Genomic DNA, 23,882 nt, shown 5'->3' with positions numbered 1-23,882 from the left:
TATAATCTGCATATATATTTTATTTTTTATTAACATTTTTAACTCACGTTATCAGAATTCTAAAGATTTCTTAATTTTTTTTTAATGCTCTTAACTCACTTAAAATTGTTAATAACATCAATTTAGTTCTGAATGAATTTTGTTCCTTTTTAGCCTGTGCTTTTGCTTTAACAAATATATTCCGTGCTGTGTCGAGCTTGAAGGAGAGTACTCAAATTAGTTATGTTAAGTTTTAGTGGTAGTTCCATCTTGTGAAATTCTAACAGTGCAAAGCTTACAAATTAATTTTTGCTGTGATTGATTGTCACCCAACTCAAAGTTATTCCACACAAGAGACATCTTTCACACACAGCACAAGTTGAAAACTAATTGTCTAATGCATTTTTCAGCCACCTTTTGACAGGAAATAATTCGGCCCTGATCATTGACTTTTTTAAAAAAAAAATATATATAATTATTATCAGTCAGCGATAGATCAGTGCATCTCTAATTGCGAGCACTCTGACACATTGAGCTGTGATGTTCATAAGAGACCCGGGTTTGAGTCTTGCCTTGTATTCCCATGGGTCGTCTCTCTACTACTTTGTCTATCAACAAAAAATGGCAAAAAAAAATTATTTGGCCATTGAATCAAACCTGTCATTTTGTATCCTTGTTTGTGCGCATATGTCCCTCTTTGTTTTGTCTAACTACCCCTCCTTTCTCTCTCTCTCTCTCTCTCTCTCTCTCTCTCCCCTCTCTCCCTCCCTCTCTTTTTTCTCCTTGTGTAGGTGGGAAACCCTCACGTGGAGCTCACTCTCTCTGAGCTGCAAGAGATGGCCACTCGTCAGCAACAGCAAATTGAGGCCCAGCAACAGATGCTCGTCGCTAAGGTAACACCCTCAGATGTGCCCTTTGATGTGATCTTTTTTCTGATCTTTATTTGTGTGTAAACCAGAGGCAAATTTTTCATGCGTATATTGCAGTGAAAATGTTCTGTTGAAACAAACATGAATAATACACTGTTCTAAGGAGTGTTCCAGTGATTTTGTTGCTTTTGTGGATGTTTAGCATAAATATTTTGCTGTTGTTGCATTTATGAACATTTATTTTGACAGTATGGTGGTGTTTACCAACTATTGGCAAAAAGATTTTATATATATATCTTTATCTTGGCTAGAACCACATTTTTTATATATGTTATATATATGTATATATAATATATTTATATATACACATATATATATATTTATCTTTATCTTGGCTAGAACCAGATTTTCTTAGAGATAATAGGACAGAATATGGAATTACTCTGGCTGTCTGTTTTTTTTTTATAGTGATCATTTATAGTTTTTGTTTTAATATTTTAAGCCCAATTTAAGTGTTTGTATATTTAAGTGTAATTACTCAAAATGCAACAGCTTGTCAGCTAAATCTCAGACTTTGTTTTGAAGCTCTTTATTGGTCTTGTTCAATTACAATAGTGTCATTAAATATTTTAAGTAACTGACCTCATCTCTGTGTTTTCCTCAGTGCCATGTATTGGTCATTACAGTAGTCTGTTCTAACCGTTATAGGGATGTTAGTCAAGGGAACCGCAGGCTGAGGCGGGAAACCGAACCTCACAGTCACAACGGCAATTATGTAGCAAACAACACTGGCATGCTCTGTATGCCGTGGCAGGCATTTCTCATTCGCAGTAGCTAAATAGCTTTGTTTCCTCATTCAACATGGAATGAAGTGTGGAATCCGGAATCTGCTTGCAGACACCTGTTCCAAGATCAGTCTCACTCACACTCTAGGTTTTTAGTGTATGACGAGAGCACTGATCTCAGGCTTGTTTGTATTGCTGTTACTCAATGTGCTGTGATGACACTGAGCCTCCAGTCATTGAAAGTCCACCATGTGCTATTTTTAGTTTTTTCACTCAGAGAGACATTGATTGGATGTGTTTGTGTTTCCTGCAGATTGAGAGAGAAATTACGAAAAAGAAACCCCATGATTTAGTGTTTACTATTTTGGGAATATATTATTGTTTGTACGATTAAAAGGGATAGTTCACCTAAAAATGTCAATTCTCTCATCATTTGCTCACCCTCATGACATCCCACATGTATGTGACTTCCTTTCTTCAGAAGAACACATTTGAAGAAAAATAGAAATGTATCTCCACTCAGTAGGTCTTTATAATGAATGTGGATTGTAACATGATTTTTGATGCTCCAAAAAGCACAGACAATCAGCATTAACATCACCCATATGACTCCAGTGGTTAAATGAATGTCTCATAACCAAGCTCGAATCCCAGGGTGTGCTGAGTGACTCTAGCCAGGTCTCCTAAGCAACCAAATTGGTCCGGTTGCTAGGGAAGGTAGAGTCACACGGGGTAACCTCCTCGTGATCGCTATTATGTGGTTAGCTCTCCGATGGCACATGGTGAGTTGTGTGTGTGGATGCCACAGTGGTTGGTGTGAAGGCTCCAAACATGCTATGTCTCCGCGGTAAAGCGTCAACAAGCCATGTGATGAGATGCGCGGGTTGAAGTTCTCTGAGGCAGATGAGATTTGTCCTCCACCACCCGGATTGAGGCGAGTCACTACGCCACCACGAGGACTTGGAGCACATTGGAAATTGGGCATTCCAAATTGGGGAAAAAACGGATGGAAAAAAAATAAAGCGATAAGATCGTTTTGGTTGCGAAAAAGATAAATATTGAAGTACTTTATAGCTATAAATTATCACGTGCGGTAAGCAGCAGTATGCACGTTCACGAGAGGGCTGAGGTCCCGAGGTCTTTCCAGCGATGGCATGGCAACATTCCATTCATTGCAGCAGATAAATATGGATGTGCAAAAACTTGTATCTTCTCTTCTCCTCTTAAATCAAAATCTTATGACATCTTTGTTTAAATTTGCTTCAATTTGTTTATGCCATTCGCTCTGTACAGCGTTCCTCCTACTCAGTTGTAAACAGTGCTTCTGAGTACTTCTTGTGTGAACATGCCAATGCCAATACATCACAGGAGAGACCACGTGACCTCAGCCCTCTTGTGAACATGCATAACGCTGCTTAACGGAAAGCAATTATTTATAGTTAAAAAGTACTATAATAGCTCTTTTTCACACCAAAAGCAATCAAATCGCTTCAAGACATTCAATTAACCACTGGAGTCATATGGATGGTGTTAATGCTGATTGTCTGTGCTTTTTGGAGCATCACAAACCGTGTTACCATCCATATCCATTATAAGGACCTACTGAGCTGAGATATTTTTCTATTTTTCTTCAAATGTGTTCTGCTGAAGAAAGTAAGTCATATAAATGTGGGACGTCATGAGGGTGAGCAAATGGGTGAACTATCCCTTTAATTTATACTAAAGTTTTTTAATTGAATTTAAAATATTATTTATTACAAACAACTCTGTTGCAAATGTGTAGCTTTTTGCTACATGTTGTCATATTAGCAACCATTCAGTGATTACTAGAGCTGTCAAAATTAACACGTTAATGCATGTGGTTAATTTAAAAAGTTTAACTAATAAATTTTTCTTAATCGTGAATCCTGGATGGAACTTGTGACAGAAATCAAGTATTTTTTATTTAAAGCCGCATTTTGATTACCACAGAAGCACATGTCAAGTTTTAACTATCACCAAAACGAAAAATGAGACATTTCTGTCTGCAAGCACTTTTCATGTGGAGTTCAAGAACGCAGCTTCACAATGATGTAACAAAGCAGATTGCAACAGTCTTTCAGCTGATTCATATTGTGGAGGTCGAGAGTTTAAGAGATTTAATGCCCATTGCAATGAATATGCAACCTATGTGGAGACTATTTTTTTTTTTCAGTTAGTCAAACTCCCACATATACATATTGTTTGGCTTAAAATAACCAGCTGCTGTCATTTGTTCCACTAGCTATGTCGTATTTTTGTTTTTTAATGGAGCCAACCAAGACAACGCAATAGAAAGATGTGTTGTCTTACTGTTATTTCGCAGTACCCAGTCTTTTTTTTTTATCACATTCAATTCCGACTGCAAACTCTCAACTCAGGTAAAATATGATTGCTTTTACCATGTCGCTGTAGATTCAGTTCCATTTTCTCAATATATCAGCACTGTAAGCAACATTTGTAACTCCCTTTTTCCATAAGTATAGCTATTGCTCTTGATGGCAAACTTACATGTCTGCATGCTTGACACTGACAGTAAATCATTAGGTTGTCTGTCTTGTTAAGTGCTGCTCTGATGTAATGATAGAATCTTGTAGTGGTATCCTGAATGCACTCCGCCCCAGGCTTAAACAGGCCCTGCTCCACTGTAACAGCAATGACCACACAGGCATTACACTCTTCATACATGAGCCCAGTAAGATTATCTGGGAATCCGGTGGAATTAAAGCCTTTCTATGAAGGTTGTTGCGTGTTTCAATGTACACTTTTATTTGTGCAGTTAAAGCTTGTTGTTTTCCCTAGTTTTATCTTAGTTTTGCATTGTAATATAAATATATATATATATATATATATATATATATATATATATATATACACACACACTCTCTGCAGGAGCAACGCTTGCGCTATCTGAAGCAACAGGAACGGAGGCAACAGCAGGCTGTGTCTGAGACTGAGAAACTGCAGAGTCTGAAGGAGAGGGTGGAAAGTCAGGAAGCCAAACTCAAGAAGATCCGTGCAATGAGGGGCCAAGTGGACTATAGCAAAGTCATCAACGGGAATCTGTGTATGTACTTGCTTAATCATTGACCTTTAGCCTGAGACTCAGCAGGCTACATTTGGTGATGGTAGTGGCACAGAAGCTTCAACTCTAAATACAGCATTAATCTGAGTTGGTAGATTGCATTTAGCAAGTAGATAAATTGCTGGTTGACCTTTTGCACTGTTGTGTTAAGCCAGCTTGCTTAAAGGAATATTACAGGTTCAGTACAAGTTAAACACAATAAACTTGTTGCATAATATTAATTACCGTGACATGGTATTGATTACTATTTAATGACATGGTGCCATAAACCCTAAAACCATAAAAATTACAATTTAAACAACTTTACAGCTCAATTAATAAACAAGTAATTACTGAAGAATTTAAGTACTTTTATAAAATTATAAGCTTCACATTTCTGCCTTTTTTTAACCCTCAAAAACTGGCCCCATTATCTTCCATTGTAAGTCTCATTGTATCCTTGATTTTTTCTTTGTTTTTTTTGTTTTTTTTTTTAAAGAAAAGGAGAGACCAGTCAAAATACTTTTTTTTTGGTAATATACATTATGCCGCAAATGCTGTCATTGAGCTTAACTTTTATTGAACCTGGAATATTCCTTTTCCCCGCCAGTGTTTTAAAAAAAAAGTTGCCAGCCACCGCCAGGGTTTTTGACGATTTTCGCTAAATTTTAATGGCCCGCAGAATATTTTCTTCCATGAATATATGAAGATGCTATATATCACAATAAAGATCTGAGCCTCTGCTTTTAGGCACACAAAAAAAACCATTTTATTTTATCTTCATTTGTTCTTTTTTTATTGCGACTTGAACAGAGGTAGGTTTTGTCAAAAAACAACATTTCAGACAAAAAGCTGATAAAAAAGGCATGTTTATGTCTGATATTTTGAGCTTCTCAATACTCCACTTCTTCATGTTTGAGACGATCGCAGTCTGTTTCTTTGATCAAAGAGTTGCGTACTCTTTCAAAACATGCGCAGAGGTCTTCCTTACCGTATAACACCTAAAACACGGAAACCCGGAAAATTCCGTGTTTGGCGGGGAAGCGTTTTTTCATAAAACACGGAAAATTCCGTGTTTGGCGGGGAAAGAGTTAATGTATGTGATTGTGAGAACTTAGCCTCACACATAAATGCACATGTCATAAGGTCAGGAGTAGTTCTGATACAGCCTGTGAATTGTAATGATCTTGCAGATTAGCCCATTACCATAAGTCACTTTCTCTCACACACACACGCGCGCGCGCGCGCGCACACACACGCGCACAACTCCAGGTAAGATTGTCCAGTCTTCAGTCAAGTCTGGTGTTCACATGTAGTCTTTTTTTAAGAGTAAATATCTTGATCGATAAATAGATTTTTTCATACCATGATGTGTGAAACCTCTCTCTAACTTCAAGCTCCAGTTAACTGTTCATGCCGTGATCGCATTTAGGATGATTAACTGTTCATGCCTTGATCGCATTTAGGCTATGCATTATATTTTCATTGATCATTAAATAATAATCATATAGTGATGGAGTAAATATGTTCGCTCATGTAAGTCTCTGTTTGCATGCAAGTTGGCATGTGTATAACTCTGCTCTTGTCTGTTAGCTGCAGAGATTGAGCACATAAGCGGGCTGTTCCAGGAGAAGCAGACAGAGCTGCAGTCTGCCGTGCTGCGGGTGGATCAGCTCAGCCAGCAGCTGGAGGACCTGAGGAGAGGCAAACTGAATGGCCTGCAAACTCTCGGTGGTCAGGTTTCTGGAACCGCTGCGCTGGAGCTTCGCAAACTCTACCAGGAACTGCAGGTACACACATTGAACTCGCATAATCTGAAAACAAGAAGATCATCATTTTAAGGAATATTCCTTAAAATTAAAAGTTAATCTCAATCAACAGCATTTTTGGCATAATATTGATAACAAAAGAAAATAATTTCGAAGGTTACAGTGAGGCACTTACAATGGAAGTGAATGGGGCATATTTTTGAAGAGTTTAAAGGCAGAAATGTGAAGCTAAATATTTTATAAAAGCACCTACATTAACTCTTCAGTTAAAATTATTATATATTTCAGCGATTAAGTTGTTTAAATCATCGCTTACCAGGATCACCGTTCTTCTAGCATTACGTCATTTCAATGCAGATGTAAAACTGGATATAACATTACACTGGAAATGTTGGAAAGCAATTTTATCTCACTAAAATCATTTTAACACTTTTTGTACGTTTTTGTTGCCATACTTTTAAAACAGTGAGTATTTTTAACATTTACGGATTGGCCCTATTGTAAGTGCCTCACAGGAACCCAGAATTTTGTTTTGTTTTTAAAGAAAAGGTTGGGCAAGTCAATTTATTTTTGTGGTATTAACAGTGTGCCATTAATGCTGTCGATTGAGCTTAACTTGTATTGATTTATTACTTTTAATTAAAGGGTTCGTTCACACAAAAATGAAAATCCTCATGATTTTCTTTAAACCATCCCAGATATTTATGTCTTCTTCAGCAGAACTGAAATGAAGATTTTTATGATGCAATTGAAGGGTTGTCATCAGGCTGCTGGCTGCTTGACAGCCCAAAAGGCATATTTAGGCAGTATAAAAGTAATCCACATGACTCCAATCAATCTATTAATGTCTTCAGAAACAAACCGATAGGTTAAAAAGAAATCGCTAATTAAAACTTTATTAACTTTAAAAAATCGCTTCCTGCCAGCAGTCAATGCATCATGTGACGTAAGAGCAGTGGCGCATTCACGCGAGAAGTCAGAAGCATGCTTTGTTTACAACAGAGGAACAAATGCCACATGAGAGTTAGGTCATTTCAAACAGCAATCCAGCGCTGGCCAGAAGCAGCTTTTAAAGATAAAACATTTAATTATCGATTTGTTTCTTACACCAATCTATAGATTAATAGATTCATAGATTGACTGGAGTGGTGTGGATTACTTTTTTGCTGCCTAAATATGCCTTTTGGACTGTAAAACGTTTACTTGCATTATATGGACAAACAGAGTTGAAATGTGATTAGAAAAATATTCACTTTGGTTCTACTGAAGAAGGAAGAAGTCATACACATCTGGGATGGTTTAAAGGTAAGTAATTCATGAGAGAATTTTCATTTTTGGGTGAACAAATCCTTTAAGCAATAAGGTACAAAAGACGATGCAATATTGTCAATGTAGTCATGGCTTAAAAGTGTTATTAGGCATGACGCATAGCCTAATACAATATAGCATGGCTTCAAGTGCCTAATTACTTTTATAAAACCTAATAAAAAAAAAAAATACTACATAATAAAAATATTAAGGATATAAACTTGCTTTGAAACTTGAATTTACTAAGCAACATTATGTTTCACTGAATTTTGCAATGCATCAAAAATAATGATCAGCTAAGGGTGTTGTACATTGATACAGTTTTTTGCATCATAGCTGTTACTGCATTGTGGATTTTAACACATCTGGAATGCTATACTGACCAATCAGCATTCAGGGCCAGAACTAACTATTTGGTATATTATAAAATATTTTTTTAAATGTTATACTGAAACTTAACCATCCTGTTTCATAGTGCTGTTTGATGCATTTTGTTGTAGATTACAACATCAATTCTCTATTTTTGTTATTTCATAGTCAAATATTTAGTTATATATGTCATATACAGTTCATGATCGTTAATTAGACTGTGTTCCTTTCCTGTTTGTGTCCGAGTGCTGTGCTGTGAGTTCAATTTGTTTATATATTACATTAATCGCTAATTTGCGGGTGTGTTTTCCCCCCCGTCAGATTCGTAACAAGCTGAATCAGGAGCAGAACAGTAAATTGCAGCAGCAGAAGGAGCTGTTGAATAAGAGGAACATGGAAGTGACACTGATGGACAAGCGTATTAATGAACTCCGAGATCGACTGTACAAGAGAAAAGCTGAGGCACGTCAAAAAGAGAACCTTCCTGTAAGGCCAGGATTGCATCACTCACTCACACTTTTTAGATTGAATTGTTTAGCAAGCTCGGTCAGAAATCACTCCGACACCTCAACATTGAAATATGTGACACAAATTCTCCATTGGGTATATATTAGTCTAAATCTGGACCTAGTGAAAGGTACAAATCATCATTTCTGCTAAAATAAATCTTAAGCTCATAATATTTTATTTTATTATCCTTTTCCTCTCTTTCCTTTTTCCCCATCCATCAGCTGAATAGAGTAAATGGTCCTCCCTCTCCACAGCCAGCTCCCGGAAATACCGGCCGTGTGGCTGCCGTGGGACCCTACATCCAGGTCCCAGTGCCAGGGAGACAGGAGGGTTATGTAGTGCCCCCTGAACCCCTCAAACCTCAGTCACTGGGGGTCAACACCCCAGCCAACCACCCCTGGTCCAAATCAGGTCAGTCCTTAAACACTGATGTTTCTGCATGATAACTCTATTTATTTGGAACATTTATTTGAAAAGACATTGTACCAAATAAATGGTACCCCTGCCCATTTATAATTCCGTTCTTTGTCTTGCATTGTTGATCAGTTTGAAAATGCAGTTTGAAAACACTTTACCCACGTTGGATGGAATATGAAGCTGCTTTGATTAATTTTGATCAATGATGGTCTGTATTTAGCTTGAGATAGTGTTGCTGTTATAGCTCTATACCCAATAGAGGGAGTGTTGTAGCAACATTTTTATGCTATCTTTAGGTCTTCATTGGTCTCGCGAAGCCAAACTTTTAATTATCAGCATAAAGTCTGGTCCACTTTGCAGTTTATATTGGCCATGAACCACCCACTTTGACAAGTTAAGCGACCAACCACAGCAGTACCTGTGAGCAGTAAAGTTTAGAATAATTCACCCAAAATGTAAATTCTCTCAGAATTTGCTCAACCTCATGCCATCCCAGATGTGTATGACTACTATTCTTCTGCTGAACACAAATAAAGATTTTTAGCAGAATATCTCAGCTCTGTAGGTCCATACAATGCAAATGAATGATGACCAAGACTTTGAAGGTCCAATAGGCACTTAAATATAGGATAAAAGTAATCCAAATGACTCCAGTGGTTTAATCCATGGCTTCTGAAGTGATCCAATCGATTTTGGACAAGAACAAACTAAAATATAACTCCTTTTTCATTGTACATCTTGCCATTGTAGTCTCTTGTCACAGTCATGATTTCAAGCTCAATTACACTTCCTAGTGCATGATGCATGCGCAGACCGCTAGATGGCACTAAGAAGTGTAATAGACCTTTAATCCATGATTGTCAAGGAGACTGCTGAGAAATAATTTAGTCTGTTCTCACCCAAAACTGATCACTTCAGAAGATTAAAACACTGGAGTCATATGGATTTCATTTATGCTGCCTTTATGTCATTTCTTGAGCTTCAACGTTTTGTTCACCATTCACTTGCATTGTGTGGACCTACAAAGTTGAAAAATTATTTAGAAAATCTTTGTGTTCGCAGAAGAAAGTCATACACATCTTAGATGGCATGCAGGCGAGTAAATGATGAGAGAATTTTCATTTTTGGGTGAACTCCCTTTAAGTGTTTTGTTACTTCTTTAAAGACAATGTTTGTTTCCCTCTTACTTCCTGTTGTGGGTTTTCTCTTTATTTACTGTTTGTTTATAAAGTTGATTTCTCTTTTTCTTCCCTTCTAACCTCTTGTGTTATTTCTGCTCTGTGCTGTGCATATGTGTGTGTGTCTCTTTCTTTTCTCTTTGCTGTCCCTGTACCTTGCTGTTGTCATATTTGTGTGTGGGGGGGTGGGGATTAGATGGAGTGAGAAAGCCTCCCGGACCATGGAAGGTCTCTGATTTAGACATCATAGTGGACCCGATTGCTCCAGCCCCTTCAGAGCCCCGGCCAAGCCCTGGGGCTCCACCCCCAGTCACCTGCTCTACGGCAGGGTTGGACGGCGCCTCTCGTGAGTGGGAAGGTGTCTGATTAAGGGCAGGAGGAACGGCCTCTGAACCTTAATCAGTGTAGTGAGCAGGATCAAAGCAGTCTGACAGAATCCCTGTGATTTGTTACAGCCATATAGATGTTTTCACACATTTTATCTATTGGATGAAATTCTCTCCAATGCCTTTGTATTTTACAAATGGAGGAGAGCTATGCAGGATTCTGGGGGATTCTGATAAAGTAGTTATCATCTACTTTTAAAAAGCAGAGAGGGGCAATATTCCACAGAGAATTTGGCTTAAGACAGCAGTCAAAATTATAGGGTTTTTACAGGCAGCAATACTTTAATGATACTTTAGATCCCTACTTGAGCTAAACCTGGCCAGTTAAATTCTACCTCTTTGAGTTGCTCTTTACTGCTGTGCAAAATAAGTCAAAAGCTGCTGATCCTGTATTTTGGAGTATGTGTGTATAGGATTGTGTGTGCAAATGACAAATAAGAAACAGAATGTGATTGAGGTAGATTGTGGGAGATGGTTGATTGTGTGGAGTAAGCGTTAATGTATGTGTGTGTGTGTGCAGGGATTAGAAACTACCCTGATAAGGTTCACTGGGCTCTCGACCTCCTTGTCCCTGGTCCATACATTAGTCCAAATTCTTCAGCAGGACTTTATCATTATATTTAAACTCACTGAATTGAGCTGGTCCCATTTATTCATTCTCTAACATAGATAATCTAACTATTGATGTGACACTTAATATACACTCATTGCAGATGATAGAATTACAATTTATTACAAAAGTCTGATGAGTGGTGGCTCTTACTAAACTAAAACTGTGCTTTTTTAATGTATTTTTTTATTTAACTTTTACTTGTTTGGCCTGAGGTTTTAAATAGTTTGGCTGTCTAGCTCTTGAGCCATTTATGATATTGTGCATTTACCCGTCTTCAGAAAAAACGTTTCAGAGCAGCAACATATTGAAATTTGAGGAAATCTGTTCAGCTTTTGTAAATTAATCAAACCCAACTCCCTATTCTACCAAGTAAACTTAATTTACTTACGCTAGTGATCTACACTGAGCACTTTATTAGGAACACTATAATAATACTGGGTAGGGCCTTCCTTTGCTCTCAGTTCTTTGTGGCATGGATTCCACAAGATGTTGGAAAAATCCTTTGAGATTCTGGTCTATGAGGACATGATTGCATCATGCAGTTTCTGCAGTCAGCTGCACAGTCATGTTGCAAATCTCCCTGTTCTACCACATACCAAATGTGTTCTATTGGATTCAGATCCAGTGACTTGGAAGGCCACTGAAGAAAAGTGAACACATTGTCATGTTTTTTAAACCAATTTGAGATGATTTTTGCTTTGTGACATGGTGCATTTTCATTATGGACGTAGCCATTAGAAGATGGGTAAATTGTTGCCATTAAGAGATGCACATGGCCAGCAACAATACTGAAATAGACTGTGGAATTCAAGCAATGATTGATTGGTATTAACAGGCCCAAAGTGTGCCAAGAAAACATTCCCCACACCATTACACCAGTGCCACCAGCCTGGACTGTTGACACTAGGCAGGTTGGGTCCATAGATTCATGCTGTTGGCACCAAATTCTGACCGTACCATCTGTGTGCCTTGGTAGAAATCCAGATTCATGAAACCTGGCTACGTTTTTCCAGTCTTAAACTGTCCAGTTTTGGTGAGGCTGGGCCCACTGCAGCCTAAGCTTTCTGTTCTTGGCTGACAGAAGTGGAACCCAGTGTGGCTTTTGCTTGTTGAAATCACTAAGATCACATTTTTCCCCATTCTGATAGTTGTTGTGAACATAAACTGAAGCGCCTGACCCATATCTCCATGATTTTATGTATTGCACTGCTCCCACACGATTGGCTGATTACATTTACATTTATGTATTTGGCAGACACTTGAGGATTAACATGATTCGATAATAACATGAATAATTAGGTGTACAGCTGTTTCAAATAAAGTGCTCAGTGAGTGTACTTCATGACTCATAACTCAAGAAACTACCTTGACATCTTGATCAGTCATTTATAAGCTCAACCATACATTTAACTCTGCACTCTCCATCTAATATATTAGCAATGCAATTAATCTTTCTGCCCTAATAAATTGTACATGTGAGGTGTTCTGTCATGTCTGACCTTGTGGTAATGCTTCCTCTGTGCCTCTTTAGCTAATGATGCCAGTTGGCCCACCCTCAACAAGTGCAGCACATCAGTCAAGCCAACTGACTGGAAGGAGTCTGTAGCAGACACAACCATTAAAACAGCATCACCTGCCAGCAGTCCCTCAGATAAGGTATGTCTAAGTGACACAAACACAAATAAATTGCTCTCTATTTATTTTCCATCATAAACCTTTTTGCTTACATTGTAAAACAATAGCTCCTTATTCACGAGCAAATGGTATGTAAACCATTCTTTCGTAAATTATCCCTTTGAACTGAGTGTAAGTAAGACTTGTTTTTCGTTTTTCAGCATAAGGCCTATTGTAATTAATTTGCCTTTTGCTTTTTGCCATTTTTCCACTGTATGTTTCCTTTAGGTTCAGGACTCCAATAAATCTGGCTCAGCTCCTCCTCCTAGTAAGCCCCAGCCTCCCCCATATGGAGCCCATACCAGCAACCACCTGCTCTCATCTGCCAACTCTGGTTCCACCAGCTCTTTAAATCACCGCAAAGACGTTCCTCTCCGGCCTGTGCCCAGCCTACCCAACAACCCACCACCACCACTGCCGGCCTGGCCCCGTGTTCCCCCTGCACCCTCCGGGTCATCCTCTCAGCAGATCCAGCAGCGCATCTCAGTTCCCCCCAGCCCCACTTTCCAGCCCAGTCCACCCTTTTTCCCCCCAGGGGAGAGACCAGACCCTCCTCTGGCTGTAGCGGTGAGGCCGTTCATCGCAGATAAGGGCTCTAGACCACAGTCACCCAGGAAAGGCCCAGCCACCATGAACTCAAGCTCCATTTACCACATGTACCTACAACAGGCAGCCCCCAAGAGTTACACTATGAACAACAAGTCAGCAGTCAAAGCAGGTACACTGCAGAAGCAAAACAGTTTTTTGAAGATGAAGTATGTTATTTCTGTGCCACTAGCATTATTTGCAGAATTGCAAAAATAATGACTGTAATGACAAATAGTGTTCCGAACACTTCAACTGTTTGCTATAGAGAGCAATAGTTCCTGCCCACTTATTCAGCTGTCTGGGTTCTGGAATTTTTTTCCCATAAATTTTTCCCATAGAAAATCCTTTATAAAAGAGTTGTAAGCCATGAACCAAACCAATTAGTTCTGAAGTATCACAACATCACAAACTTCATTTTGAAGCCAAAAAGGTATTTGAATATCAGACATAAAAACAAAGCTAAAAGGCTGTGTACTTACCGTCTTTCAATAGGGCACAACTACAATCCAATGAAGCATTGCGAATTATGTAATTGAATTAAAATAGATGAGAATATGTAAAACTATTGATTTTAGGTTGTTTATTATAAGTATAGAAACAATATATTTAAGATAAATAGTTTAAGCGTGAAGAGACACCGACTCGATTATGTCATTCACATTGCTTCACATGAGTGGGCGGTCGCTCCAAAGGAAGTTTCTTGGGCTTGATTGGCCGTGGTTCTCTGTTGGGGAGTTTTTCTCTCCCCATGGGTAATGTATTTGTTTACCATAAATTCCGCTGTCAAACATGATTTCAATGAAGTTTAAATAATATAGACGGGTGACTTCAAGTAAGGATATACAATCGATGAGCAACCTCGGAGCTCAAGTTTGGTCGGTCTAAAACGTTTATAAGTTATCGTTGAAAATGAATTTGTCTATGGAAACAATCAATTAGATTTTTACTTTCGAAACCAGACTGAATAATAATAGTCCCACTTTAAACTCACACCATTGGTTTAGCTAATGTTACTGGTCTGGATGGTCAAATAAACCGCAATGTTTTGGTAGTGCCACAGTGTTTAAACTTGTCAGGGGAATCAACATTTAAAGGGTTACTTGTAGTTGTCTCTGCATATTACGCTAAGATGGGATTATTTTAACAGAAAACAATTATGCACTTTACCTTTATTTTCATTATTCAACAAAATACTGCTTACTTTTGCAGCCAGTTTTCAGTTTAAAAGAGATCTGTTTACTTTGTAGATGTGGTTTATTTTATTTTTGTTTTTGTGTGTGTTATTTGAGAATTTTTTTTATTCTTTCTTTTTGCAGTATACGGTAAGCCAGTTCTGCCCCCCTGCTCCACACCCCCTTCACCCTTATCCCTTGGAGGCACTGGAGCCTTCCCTGCCCTGCAGGGTCCTGGAGACATGGTGGATGGTGAGCTGGATCTTGATGGTCTAACCATAGGTGTCCCCGAGCCACCCCCAACCAATGTGGACCACATCCCACGACCTCTCAGTCCTACTAAGCTCACACCCATGGTGCACTCACCTATGCGCTATCAGAGCGATGCTGATCTGGAGGTCTTGCGCAAGAAACTTGCCAACGCTCCTCGACCACTTAAAAAACGAGGCTCTATTACTGAACCAGAGGGCCCCAATGGGCCCAACATCCAGAAGCTTCTATATCAGCGTTTCAACACTCTGGCTGGAGGAATGGAGGGAGGAATGGGAGGTGTGAGTGGAGGTGGAGGAGTGACTCCATTCTATCAGCCCTCCGTAGCAGGAGGTGAAATGCTCTTTGATACAGACAATGGGAATCCGCCCTCAGAAACACAAGCATTACCCTCTGGAGGTGCTGATGGCATTATCCCGCAAGGTGATGCCAATGATAATGATCCCCAGCAGCAAGTGGCAGAGATGCTAACACCTCCAGCACCAGAACCCTCAGAAGACAGTAACAATAATCTTGCTGAACCTTCAGACACCTTGCCGAGCCCAGTAGCTGAGGCCAGTACACCTGAGGAAGCAGACACCTCTCCCTCTTCCCTGCCCATGGTAGGTCTCCTACTGATTAAAACCCTTCACCTTACTGTTAAAAACTAGAGGTTCGCCGATAGTAGATTTTGAAGATACCGATAATTAAGGTGGTGGAAAGGGTTGATCATCGATTAATCTGCAGATCGTTTTTAAAATTGATTTATAGAATGTTTTAAAAAGTTTCTTAGTCTTTCATTACTGTGAGTCCAAAATGAATAAATACAAAGATGTAGCTTATTGTTCAACCAAAATCCCAATAACAAATAGAAATAAAAAATAATTGTTACATGGGACTACCAGGAACTCTTATTTTGAAATGATTGAGAGCTGGCTCTGTTGCATTGCTTTATATATATAAGTAATAACCAAATTCAGCTTTTTAAAACCAATATTTTAACCAGATTAGGGTCACACACACACGTATATATATATATATATATATATATATATATATATATATATATAGATGGATGGATGGATGGCTATGGAAAAAGTTAAGAGACCACTGCAAAATTATCAGTTTTTCTGGATTTACTATTTTATAGGTATGTGTTTTCAAAACCAAAAATTTTCAATCACAGCTTTCATGCATCTTGACATGCTCTCTACCAATCTTTCACATTGCTGTTGGGTGACGTCATGCCACAAAATTCAAGCTCTGCTTTGTTTGATGGCTTGTGGCCATATGTCTTCCTCTTGATCACATTCCAGAGGTTTTCAATGGGGTTCAGGTCTGCATGACAGGGTCTTGATCTGGTGGTCCTCCATCAACACCTTGATTGACCTCGCTGTGTGGTATGGGGAACATTGTCAGAGCAGAAGGAAGCAAGTTTTCTTCCAGGATAACCTTGACAAATCTGCCTGATACCAGCCTTGCTGAAGCACCCCCAGATCATCACCAATCCTCCACCAAATTTCACAGTGGGTGTGAGAAACTGTGGCTAGAAGGCCTTTCCAGGTCTCTGTCTAACCATTATACTACCAGGTGGAGGATCAGTGATGATCTGGTAAACCCCACCATAAAGAATCAAAGAAATAACAGACTCCATAAAAAAATATAGTCACAGTCCATAGTAACAGCAGTTGACACAGTCAATATCCATAGTAACAGCTTGCTATTCACCCAGGCACCAAAACAAGAGATTTTCACATTTAGGCTTTTAAACATGAGGGTTTAAATTTTCATTTTTGGGTGTTCTATCCAATCTATCCTAGTCGTCATCATATATTTGTGATAATTTGTAGTTTCATGGATCTAATGGTCCATTTCCTGAACAGGGCAAACGCACTAACCTGAAGAAGCCAAACTCAGAGCGGACAGGTCATGGCCTTAGAGTGAAGTTCAACCCTCTCGCCCTGTTACTGGATGCCTCACTAGAGGGAGAGTTTGACCTAGTACAAAGGATAATCTATGAGGTATACATATTGACACATGCACACACTTCATTTCACTTTATGCTAGAAAACCTCTTACATAGTCAACAGAATAGTCTTCCACACAGATTCACAAGACCCATTTTTGATAACCAATTTAACTTGTTTCATTCTTCTCATCCTGTAGGTTGACAATCCCAGCACCGCAAATGATGAGGGCATCACGCCCCTCCATAACGCAGTGTGTGCAGGACACCACCACATTATCAAGTTCTTGCTGGACTTTGGTGTAAATGTAAATGCAGCAGACAGTGATGGCTGGTGAGGAGACTTTGGCATTGAGATTTGTTGGGTCAGAGATTCAAAGAGACTCATGTTGTCAGTCACTGTCAAATAGGGTTGCAGCGATATACCGGTTTCACGGTATAGCACGGTTTGAAAATTGACGGTTATCATACCATGTAGATTTGCTTATCTACGGTATTGAGAAAAAAATGCAACAGGACGGAGATTCTCCCATGCACGTGCGCATCTCCTTTCCTTCTCGACTGTCTGTCAGACTCGTCAACTTGCGCACACACACACACGCTGCAGATGTCAGAGAGAAGCGAGGGGAGGGGGTCTGACATGAGTGTGTGAGTTAAAGCAGTGTTTCTCAACTGGTCTATTCGGACTGGGTCATGGACAGCAGGGAAATAACAATGTCATGGTAACTTCTCCCATTGAAGATATTTCGGTGGCCGCCCAAGTGATCGACTATTTCGGACTGCCGACGCAGATTTAATGATAATCATCTGCACTTTCGCGAGTGTAAAGAGCTCGCGCTAATGATCTGCTCTTCTCTCTGGCGCACGCGTTCAACAACTGGGCTTCCCTCGATATTGTGGAGCGCAGACATCAAAACTGTGACCAATTTCAGTTCTAGCGAGACTTTTCTAGTTTAAAGTGTTACAGAGTTTGTCAATTCGAACCTCTCAAACAGTAGCAGCCCTGACATGCCAAACAGCACAGAGGAGGAAAAGAGCAACACTATGCTATTAAAATTACACACCATCACCTTTACAAATTTCAGTTATGTTTCAGGATTTTACATGAGTAAAAGTAACTTTTATATTTTGACAAAATCTTATAGTTTCATATGAAATAATCTAAAGGTAGAATCTATTAGACCTCATTTTATATCAACAGTGGCAGTTGTAGTTAAAGTTTCAAGATTTTTCATAAATACAATCATTTATTATTATTATTACTATTATTTTAGACTAGCACACTGACTTAACCATGGTAATGAGGAGCCTTTCCTTCTGTGTAATACGTGTATAAATATTTAATATTAGGTAACAAACGGGATAATAATGGGCCCATATAAGTAAATATGCTCTTCAATTTTTAAAAGTGGGAGAGACAACTTCCTGTAGATTTTGACATCAACAACAAAAATAATGTCACTTGATGCATGTCCTTGTACTGGAAAACCATGAACAAAACTATACAACATAAAAGGAAATGCAACCCAGGATACATTAAATACAGGTTATGTTTAATCTACGTCAGGTTGACACTTGATTTCAATGTGAAATCTGTCCTGAAGCAAAACCAGTTGATAAGCGCGGAGTTCAAGGTACAGGCAGGAGCAGTCTGACTGTGCTGTCGTGTGTCTACAGTATATATTAACTGTTAATAATCATAGGACATTACTTTAAAAGCTCGCACAGCTGATGTTATTTTTCATTTAGTAGTTAATTTAACATGCTATGCTAACATGCTTTAGTTATATAACATGTTATAGTTACAAGCGATTTTGTTTATCATGTCTATTTTTATTTTGTTAGCTTTCTTATTTTTTCTAGTTTCAATTATAATAAAGTGTTTGCTCAAAAATAAATAGATAAATAAAATAACCCTTCTGTTTTCACTGATAATAGTAATTGTGTTATACCGTGATACCGTGATATTTTCTGAGACTGTTATCATACCGTGAAAATCTCATACCATTGCAACCCTACTGTGAAAGTAACTGATCAGTTCAACCTAATAGTTGCAGAATCACTTGAGGTGTGTTTGTCTCTTTCTGTGTTTATAGGACACCCTTGCATTGTGCTGCTTCCTGTAACAGTGTGCACCTGTGTAAGCAGTTAGTGGAGTCAGGTGCAGCCATTTTTGCCACCACCATCAGTGATGTGGAGACAGCAGCAGACAAATGTGAGGAGATGGAGGAGGGCTACATACAGTGCTCACAGTTCCTCTATGGTGAGAGTGCCCTCTTTCTTCTCCTATATGGGACTGCAGTTTTATTGTTTTTAGGAAAATAATAAAGCTTTTAGAAAGTTGAAGGGATTTACATTTATTCATCTTATAAAATTATAAATTTAAGTTTATAAGCCTTACTAAGAGTTCTCTCTCTGTGTGCGTGTATAGGTGTGCAAGAGAAGTTGGGTGTAATGAATAAGGGAGTTGTGTACGCTCTGTGGGAGTATGAGGCTCAGAGTCAAGACGAGCTTTCCTTTCACGAGGGTGATGCCATTACCATCCTTCGCAAGAAAGACGATACTGAGACTGAGTGGTGGTGGAGCAAACTCAACGACAAAGAGGGCTATGTGCCACGTAACCTGCTAGGGGTAGGTCCACACATGAGTTATATCAGTCCTTTTTTTTTTCATTGCATTTTGTGGTGTAACATTTTAACAATTTAAGCACTGCTTTGCACACTGGCAGTCACTGGAGAAAGAAAATAATTATTAAACTATTAAAAACGACAGTCTTGACTAACAAAATACTGTGCTGTTAAAAAGTATTTGCCCCCATCCTGATTTCTTCTGTTTTTGTATGTATCTCATACTAAATTGTTTCACAAATTCATAAAACGCTATGTCAACTTTTTCAACTGTACTGAGTTTGCAGGTCTACCAAACTGAACAAGTGATTTGAACATTGCAGACAAATCAGAAGTGTCAAATAGCCATGTGTCATCTGTCCTTGGAAAGCTCTTAACTCTTTCCCTGCCAAACACGGAATTTTCCGTGTTTTATGAAAAAACGCTTTCCCGCCAAACACGGAATTTTCCGGGTTTCCGTGTTTTAGGTGTTATACGGTAAGGAAGACCTCTGCACATGTTTTGAAAGAGTACGCAACTCTTTGATCAAAGAAACAGACTGCGATCGTCTCAAACATGAAGAAGTGGAGTATTGAGAAGCTCAAAATATCAGACATAAACATGCCTTTTTCTCAGCTTTTTGTCTGAAATGTTGTTTTTTGACAAAACCAACCTCTGTTCAAGTCGCAATAAAAAAAGAACAAATGAAGATAAAATAAAATTGTTTTTTTTTTTTGCCTAAAAGCAGAGGCTCAGATCTTTATTGTGATATATAGCATCTTCATATATTCATCTTCATATATTCATGGAAGAAAATATTCTGCGGGCCATTAAAGTTTAGCGAAAATCGTCAAAAACCCTGGCGGTGGCTGGCAACTTTTTTTTAAAAACGCTGGCGGGGAAAGAGTTAAAGGGTAGAATACAATCAGCCTATTTGTTTTACTCACAGACAAAAATATAGTGAATAATAGCCAAATACAATTACAAGTCATAATTAAAAGGTAATTTTTCAATCTTTTGTAAAAATGGATCGTAAATATTTTTTTCATTCTACGATTTGAACCTGGTTTTCGGCATGAAAATATCCTTAGAAGTTGCCATGGTTTTAAGAAACAAAAAACAAATACATGTCTTTGATATACATGAATAGGTGTTGCTTATGTGTCACATTTTTGCTTATAACTTCATGAAAAATAAACAGAACATAAAATATATCATTAATTAGAGGATGGGATTCCTGTTAAAACGAGCCCACACACAACGTAATGGGATCATAGATCATTAGATAATCCACACGAAGCACCATGTGCAAGCACCACATAATTTGCTATCTGGCTAAAAAAAACGTTAGCTTTCCTGTATCAGATTACTTCATCGGAAATTATGTAGTACATTGTCCGCAGTCATCAAATGCTACACCAATCATATTAGGGTTCAGATCGCTGCAACCAGAGGTGGAAGTCATCCAAATATGGGCAGAGAGGATCGTTCACTCTGATTACATATGACCACAATTGCATGAGATGGTGACAATTACATGAGGCAGACTCAATGATGACTCAAAGTACACTGAATGGACCTGAATGAGATCTTGTTATTCAAACATGCATGCTTTGGAGAGAGAGTATACCTTAACTGATTGTTGTGTAATTAGTTATTATGTACAATTATTATGTTTTATTTGTTTGGAGAGGCTTTTGTACACTTGGAGACATTTTTTGACACTAGGATAAATTATTTTTGTAATGCTATAACTTTTGATTGCTTTGTCGTATCAACAAAAATGTTTTACTCTGTTACAGGAGACATGATTGGAAACAAAATATAATACATACCGTATTTACAGCCAGAGATATATAATGTCAAATCAGTTAAACAGGAAAAAATTAAATTTTGGGCTAAAGTTTCTTTGGCTAAGGGTCTCATAATATTTAAAAATACCTTCAGAACTTAAAGGGTTAAAGTGTTTCTTCATTCAATAAATTTACATGCACATTTATAATCAAGCTACATTGAGTTTTTGCATAGCTGAGCCACTTATACAAAAGTATACATGACACAATGCCTAATCAAATATTTGAAGGAGAGCACCACTGCTGACTTTCAGATCATGTCAATTTTGATCCTATTAACATGTAAACATACTTGTTGAAGCTGAGCTACATTTTCTATGTCTGTTAGTCTAACTTTATTAAAAAAGGACTGGTACAATTTTAGTTAAACTAAAGCTTTTATATGATACTTGAAAAAGGTCTGACAGAAATTGAACTTTTAAAGTGCATGTAAACATAGTTATTGGAACTGAAAGAACATTAATGTTCTGTTGTATACTTATTCATTGAGAGATTATATTGTTATTATATTGAGTTATACATCTCAGTTATGGTAAATCTGTGCTTGTCTGTTTCTCTGTAGTTGTACCCCAGAATAAAACCACGTCAGAGATCTCTGGCGTAAGCCTCATCTTGGCCACGCCCCTTTCCTGGGTGATTGACTGGATTGATGTCTTGGGGTGTAGAGCCTCAACCCGTCACCTCTATGTGCCACTTTGACTATAGAAGGGGTGAAGCTGCTAAACCCTGAACCCTCACAATCAACTGTGCTACACACAAACACACACTCTCCGATCAACACAAATAAGGCCAAACAAACAGCCTCAGGTTTCTAGGTCTGCCCCCATCTTCTCTGCTTCCAGGCCTCAATGTATCCCCCTCCACTCCACATCCCAGGTTTCTTGTAACTTGTAAAATGCATCATAGCTGTACATCACACATTGGGGATCAAAGCACTAACCACTTTGACAAGAGATTTCCTTTGTGTTTGTAAGCTTGAGTTTTTTTTTGGCATGACATACACATTATGCTTCGCTGAGAGGACAAGAGCAGGCAGTCTTTCAGTGCTCATTGTCAGGGCGAAAATTCTATGCTATGGACTGAATGAGTGAGAGAGATGTGGTGTACAATGGACTTGCTGCAGTGTGTGTGCATATTAATTTTATAGCTCATCCATAAATGTTTTTCCAGATAAGAACAAAAATATACATAGTTTGCATAGAACTATTAGTCTGACCTATGCATGTGATTGAGTTTGTATGTTTGGAAAGGAATTTACATATGTTATGAGTGTGATTTAAATTTACAGAAGTGTGGAATGCATTCTGTGTGCAGAAGAGTGTTTTAAATGAGAGTGTGTGAAGTGTGCAAAGAGAGATTGAGATTGTGAGTTGAATAGTGAGAAGACAAGCTGGTGTGTCAAACCACTGAGAATCATTATAAAATCATTCAGTATTTAGCCTACATGGACTGACACCACATTCTTGTCATTTTGTTGTTTAGCTGGACAGCAGTGGTCTGACAAAGTGCAGCCCTTGAAATGATATCAATACAAAGTTTTTCTCCACTAGCAGTCCATGATCGGGCTTGAAAGCGTATTTACTATATTTTACACTTTTTTTAAATGTTATTTTATATTATGCCAGCCCATTCTACTCCACTCCTGTTTTTAGTCATTAGTGATTTGTATATTCTGCCAGTGAGGCAGTAAAGAGCTTTATTGTGAAGTTTAACCCTGTGAATACTGTGATGAGGATGAGTGAATAAACATGCTTGACTCAATGCTGTTAGACTAACTGTCCGTGTGGACTTGAGGAAATACAGCAACTCACACCTTGTGTTCTATACATGTGCACAATAAAAACAAATGACTCCTAGCAAGAAATGATGTCCCCTGTTTATACTCCGATCTGTGTACATTTCTGTCTTTTTCATTTATATTTGAACTATTTACAGGGATAGTTTATCCAAAAATGCACAAAGAATGTGCATTGCCAAAAACAAGGAAGAAAAAAGATTTAGAGTGAAAAATCACTCCTGATCTGCTTCTCACCCACACTTATCATATCCCTTCTGTTCTGAAGATACGGATTTAACCACTGGAGTCGTAAGGATTTCTTTTATGCTTCCTTTATGTGCTTTATGGACATTCAAAGTCCTAGACACCATTCAATTGCATTGTATGGACCTACAGAGCTGAAATATTCTTCTAAAAAACTTTGTGTACAACCGAAGAAAGTCATACACATCTGGGATTAGGTGTGGTATTATGTGTAACACATCTGAATCTCCCTTAAAATAACTATTGCAATCTATTTTAACGTCGCATTTCAAAGGGGATGTTTTATTTATTTTTAGTCATTCCAGCTGTCTTTAGGCACATTAAGGTCTTTATTGGCAGGTATGTATTGAATCTTCCTATTTAAAAACATTTTATGACTTGAAATTGTTAAGAATACACCTTAAATAAGAAGGATGTAATATCTTTAAATAGTTTTAAGGTGTAAAGATTACACCTATAAATAAAGTG

The 23,882-nt window shown here is 38.2% G+C and overlaps 1 protein-coding gene across 7 annotated transcripts in view; it reads left to right on the top strand.

Annotated features, from left to right (window-relative positions):
* LOC127622059 (apoptosis-stimulating of p53 protein 1-like) overlaps nucleotides 1-23,229 on the top strand; it is an 87,996-nt gene extending 64,767 nt beyond the window's left edge. For 4 of the 7 annotated variants that reach the window (XM_052095978.1, XM_052095979.1, XM_052095977.1 and 1 more), the window contains 14 exons: nucleotides 771-872; nucleotides 4,544-4,718; nucleotides 6,309-6,505; nucleotides 8,483-8,647; nucleotides 8,893-9,082; nucleotides 10,463-10,612; nucleotides 12,797-12,921; nucleotides 13,168-13,657; nucleotides 14,844-15,571; nucleotides 16,832-16,969; nucleotides 17,115-17,248; nucleotides 19,011-19,177; nucleotides 19,346-19,545; nucleotides 21,936-23,229. In XM_052095978.1, coding sequence (XP_051951938.1) covers nucleotides 771-872; nucleotides 4,544-4,718; nucleotides 6,309-6,505; nucleotides 8,483-8,647; nucleotides 8,893-9,082; nucleotides 10,463-10,612; nucleotides 12,797-12,921; nucleotides 13,168-13,657; nucleotides 14,844-15,571; nucleotides 16,832-16,969; nucleotides 17,115-17,248; nucleotides 19,011-19,177; nucleotides 19,346-19,545; nucleotides 21,936-21,977 — 3,003 coding nt within the window. In that variant the 3' untranslated portion in view covers nucleotides 21,978-23,229. The remainder of the gene's footprint in view (nucleotides 1-770; nucleotides 873-4,543; nucleotides 4,719-6,308; nucleotides 6,506-8,482; nucleotides 8,648-8,892; nucleotides 9,083-10,462; nucleotides 10,613-12,796; nucleotides 12,922-13,167; nucleotides 13,658-14,843; nucleotides 15,572-16,831; nucleotides 16,970-17,114; nucleotides 17,249-19,010; nucleotides 19,178-19,345; nucleotides 19,546-21,935) is intronic. The other 3 variants (XM_052095975.1, XM_052095976.1, XM_052095980.1) reach the window with 3 other exon arrangements.
* The last annotated feature ends 653 nt before the right edge of the window (nucleotides 23,230-23,882 follow it).

The sequence above is a fragment of the Xyrauchen texanus genome, chromosome 28, assembly GCF_025860055.1.
Source record: "Xyrauchen texanus isolate HMW12.3.18 chromosome 28, RBS_HiC_50CHRs, whole genome shotgun sequence".
Classification (NCBI taxonomy): domain Eukaryota; kingdom Metazoa; phylum Chordata; class Actinopteri; order Cypriniformes; family Catostomidae; genus Xyrauchen; species Xyrauchen texanus.
The sequence above is the reverse complement of the archived record's forward strand: the minus strand, read 5'-3'. Positions and strand labels throughout refer to the sequence as shown.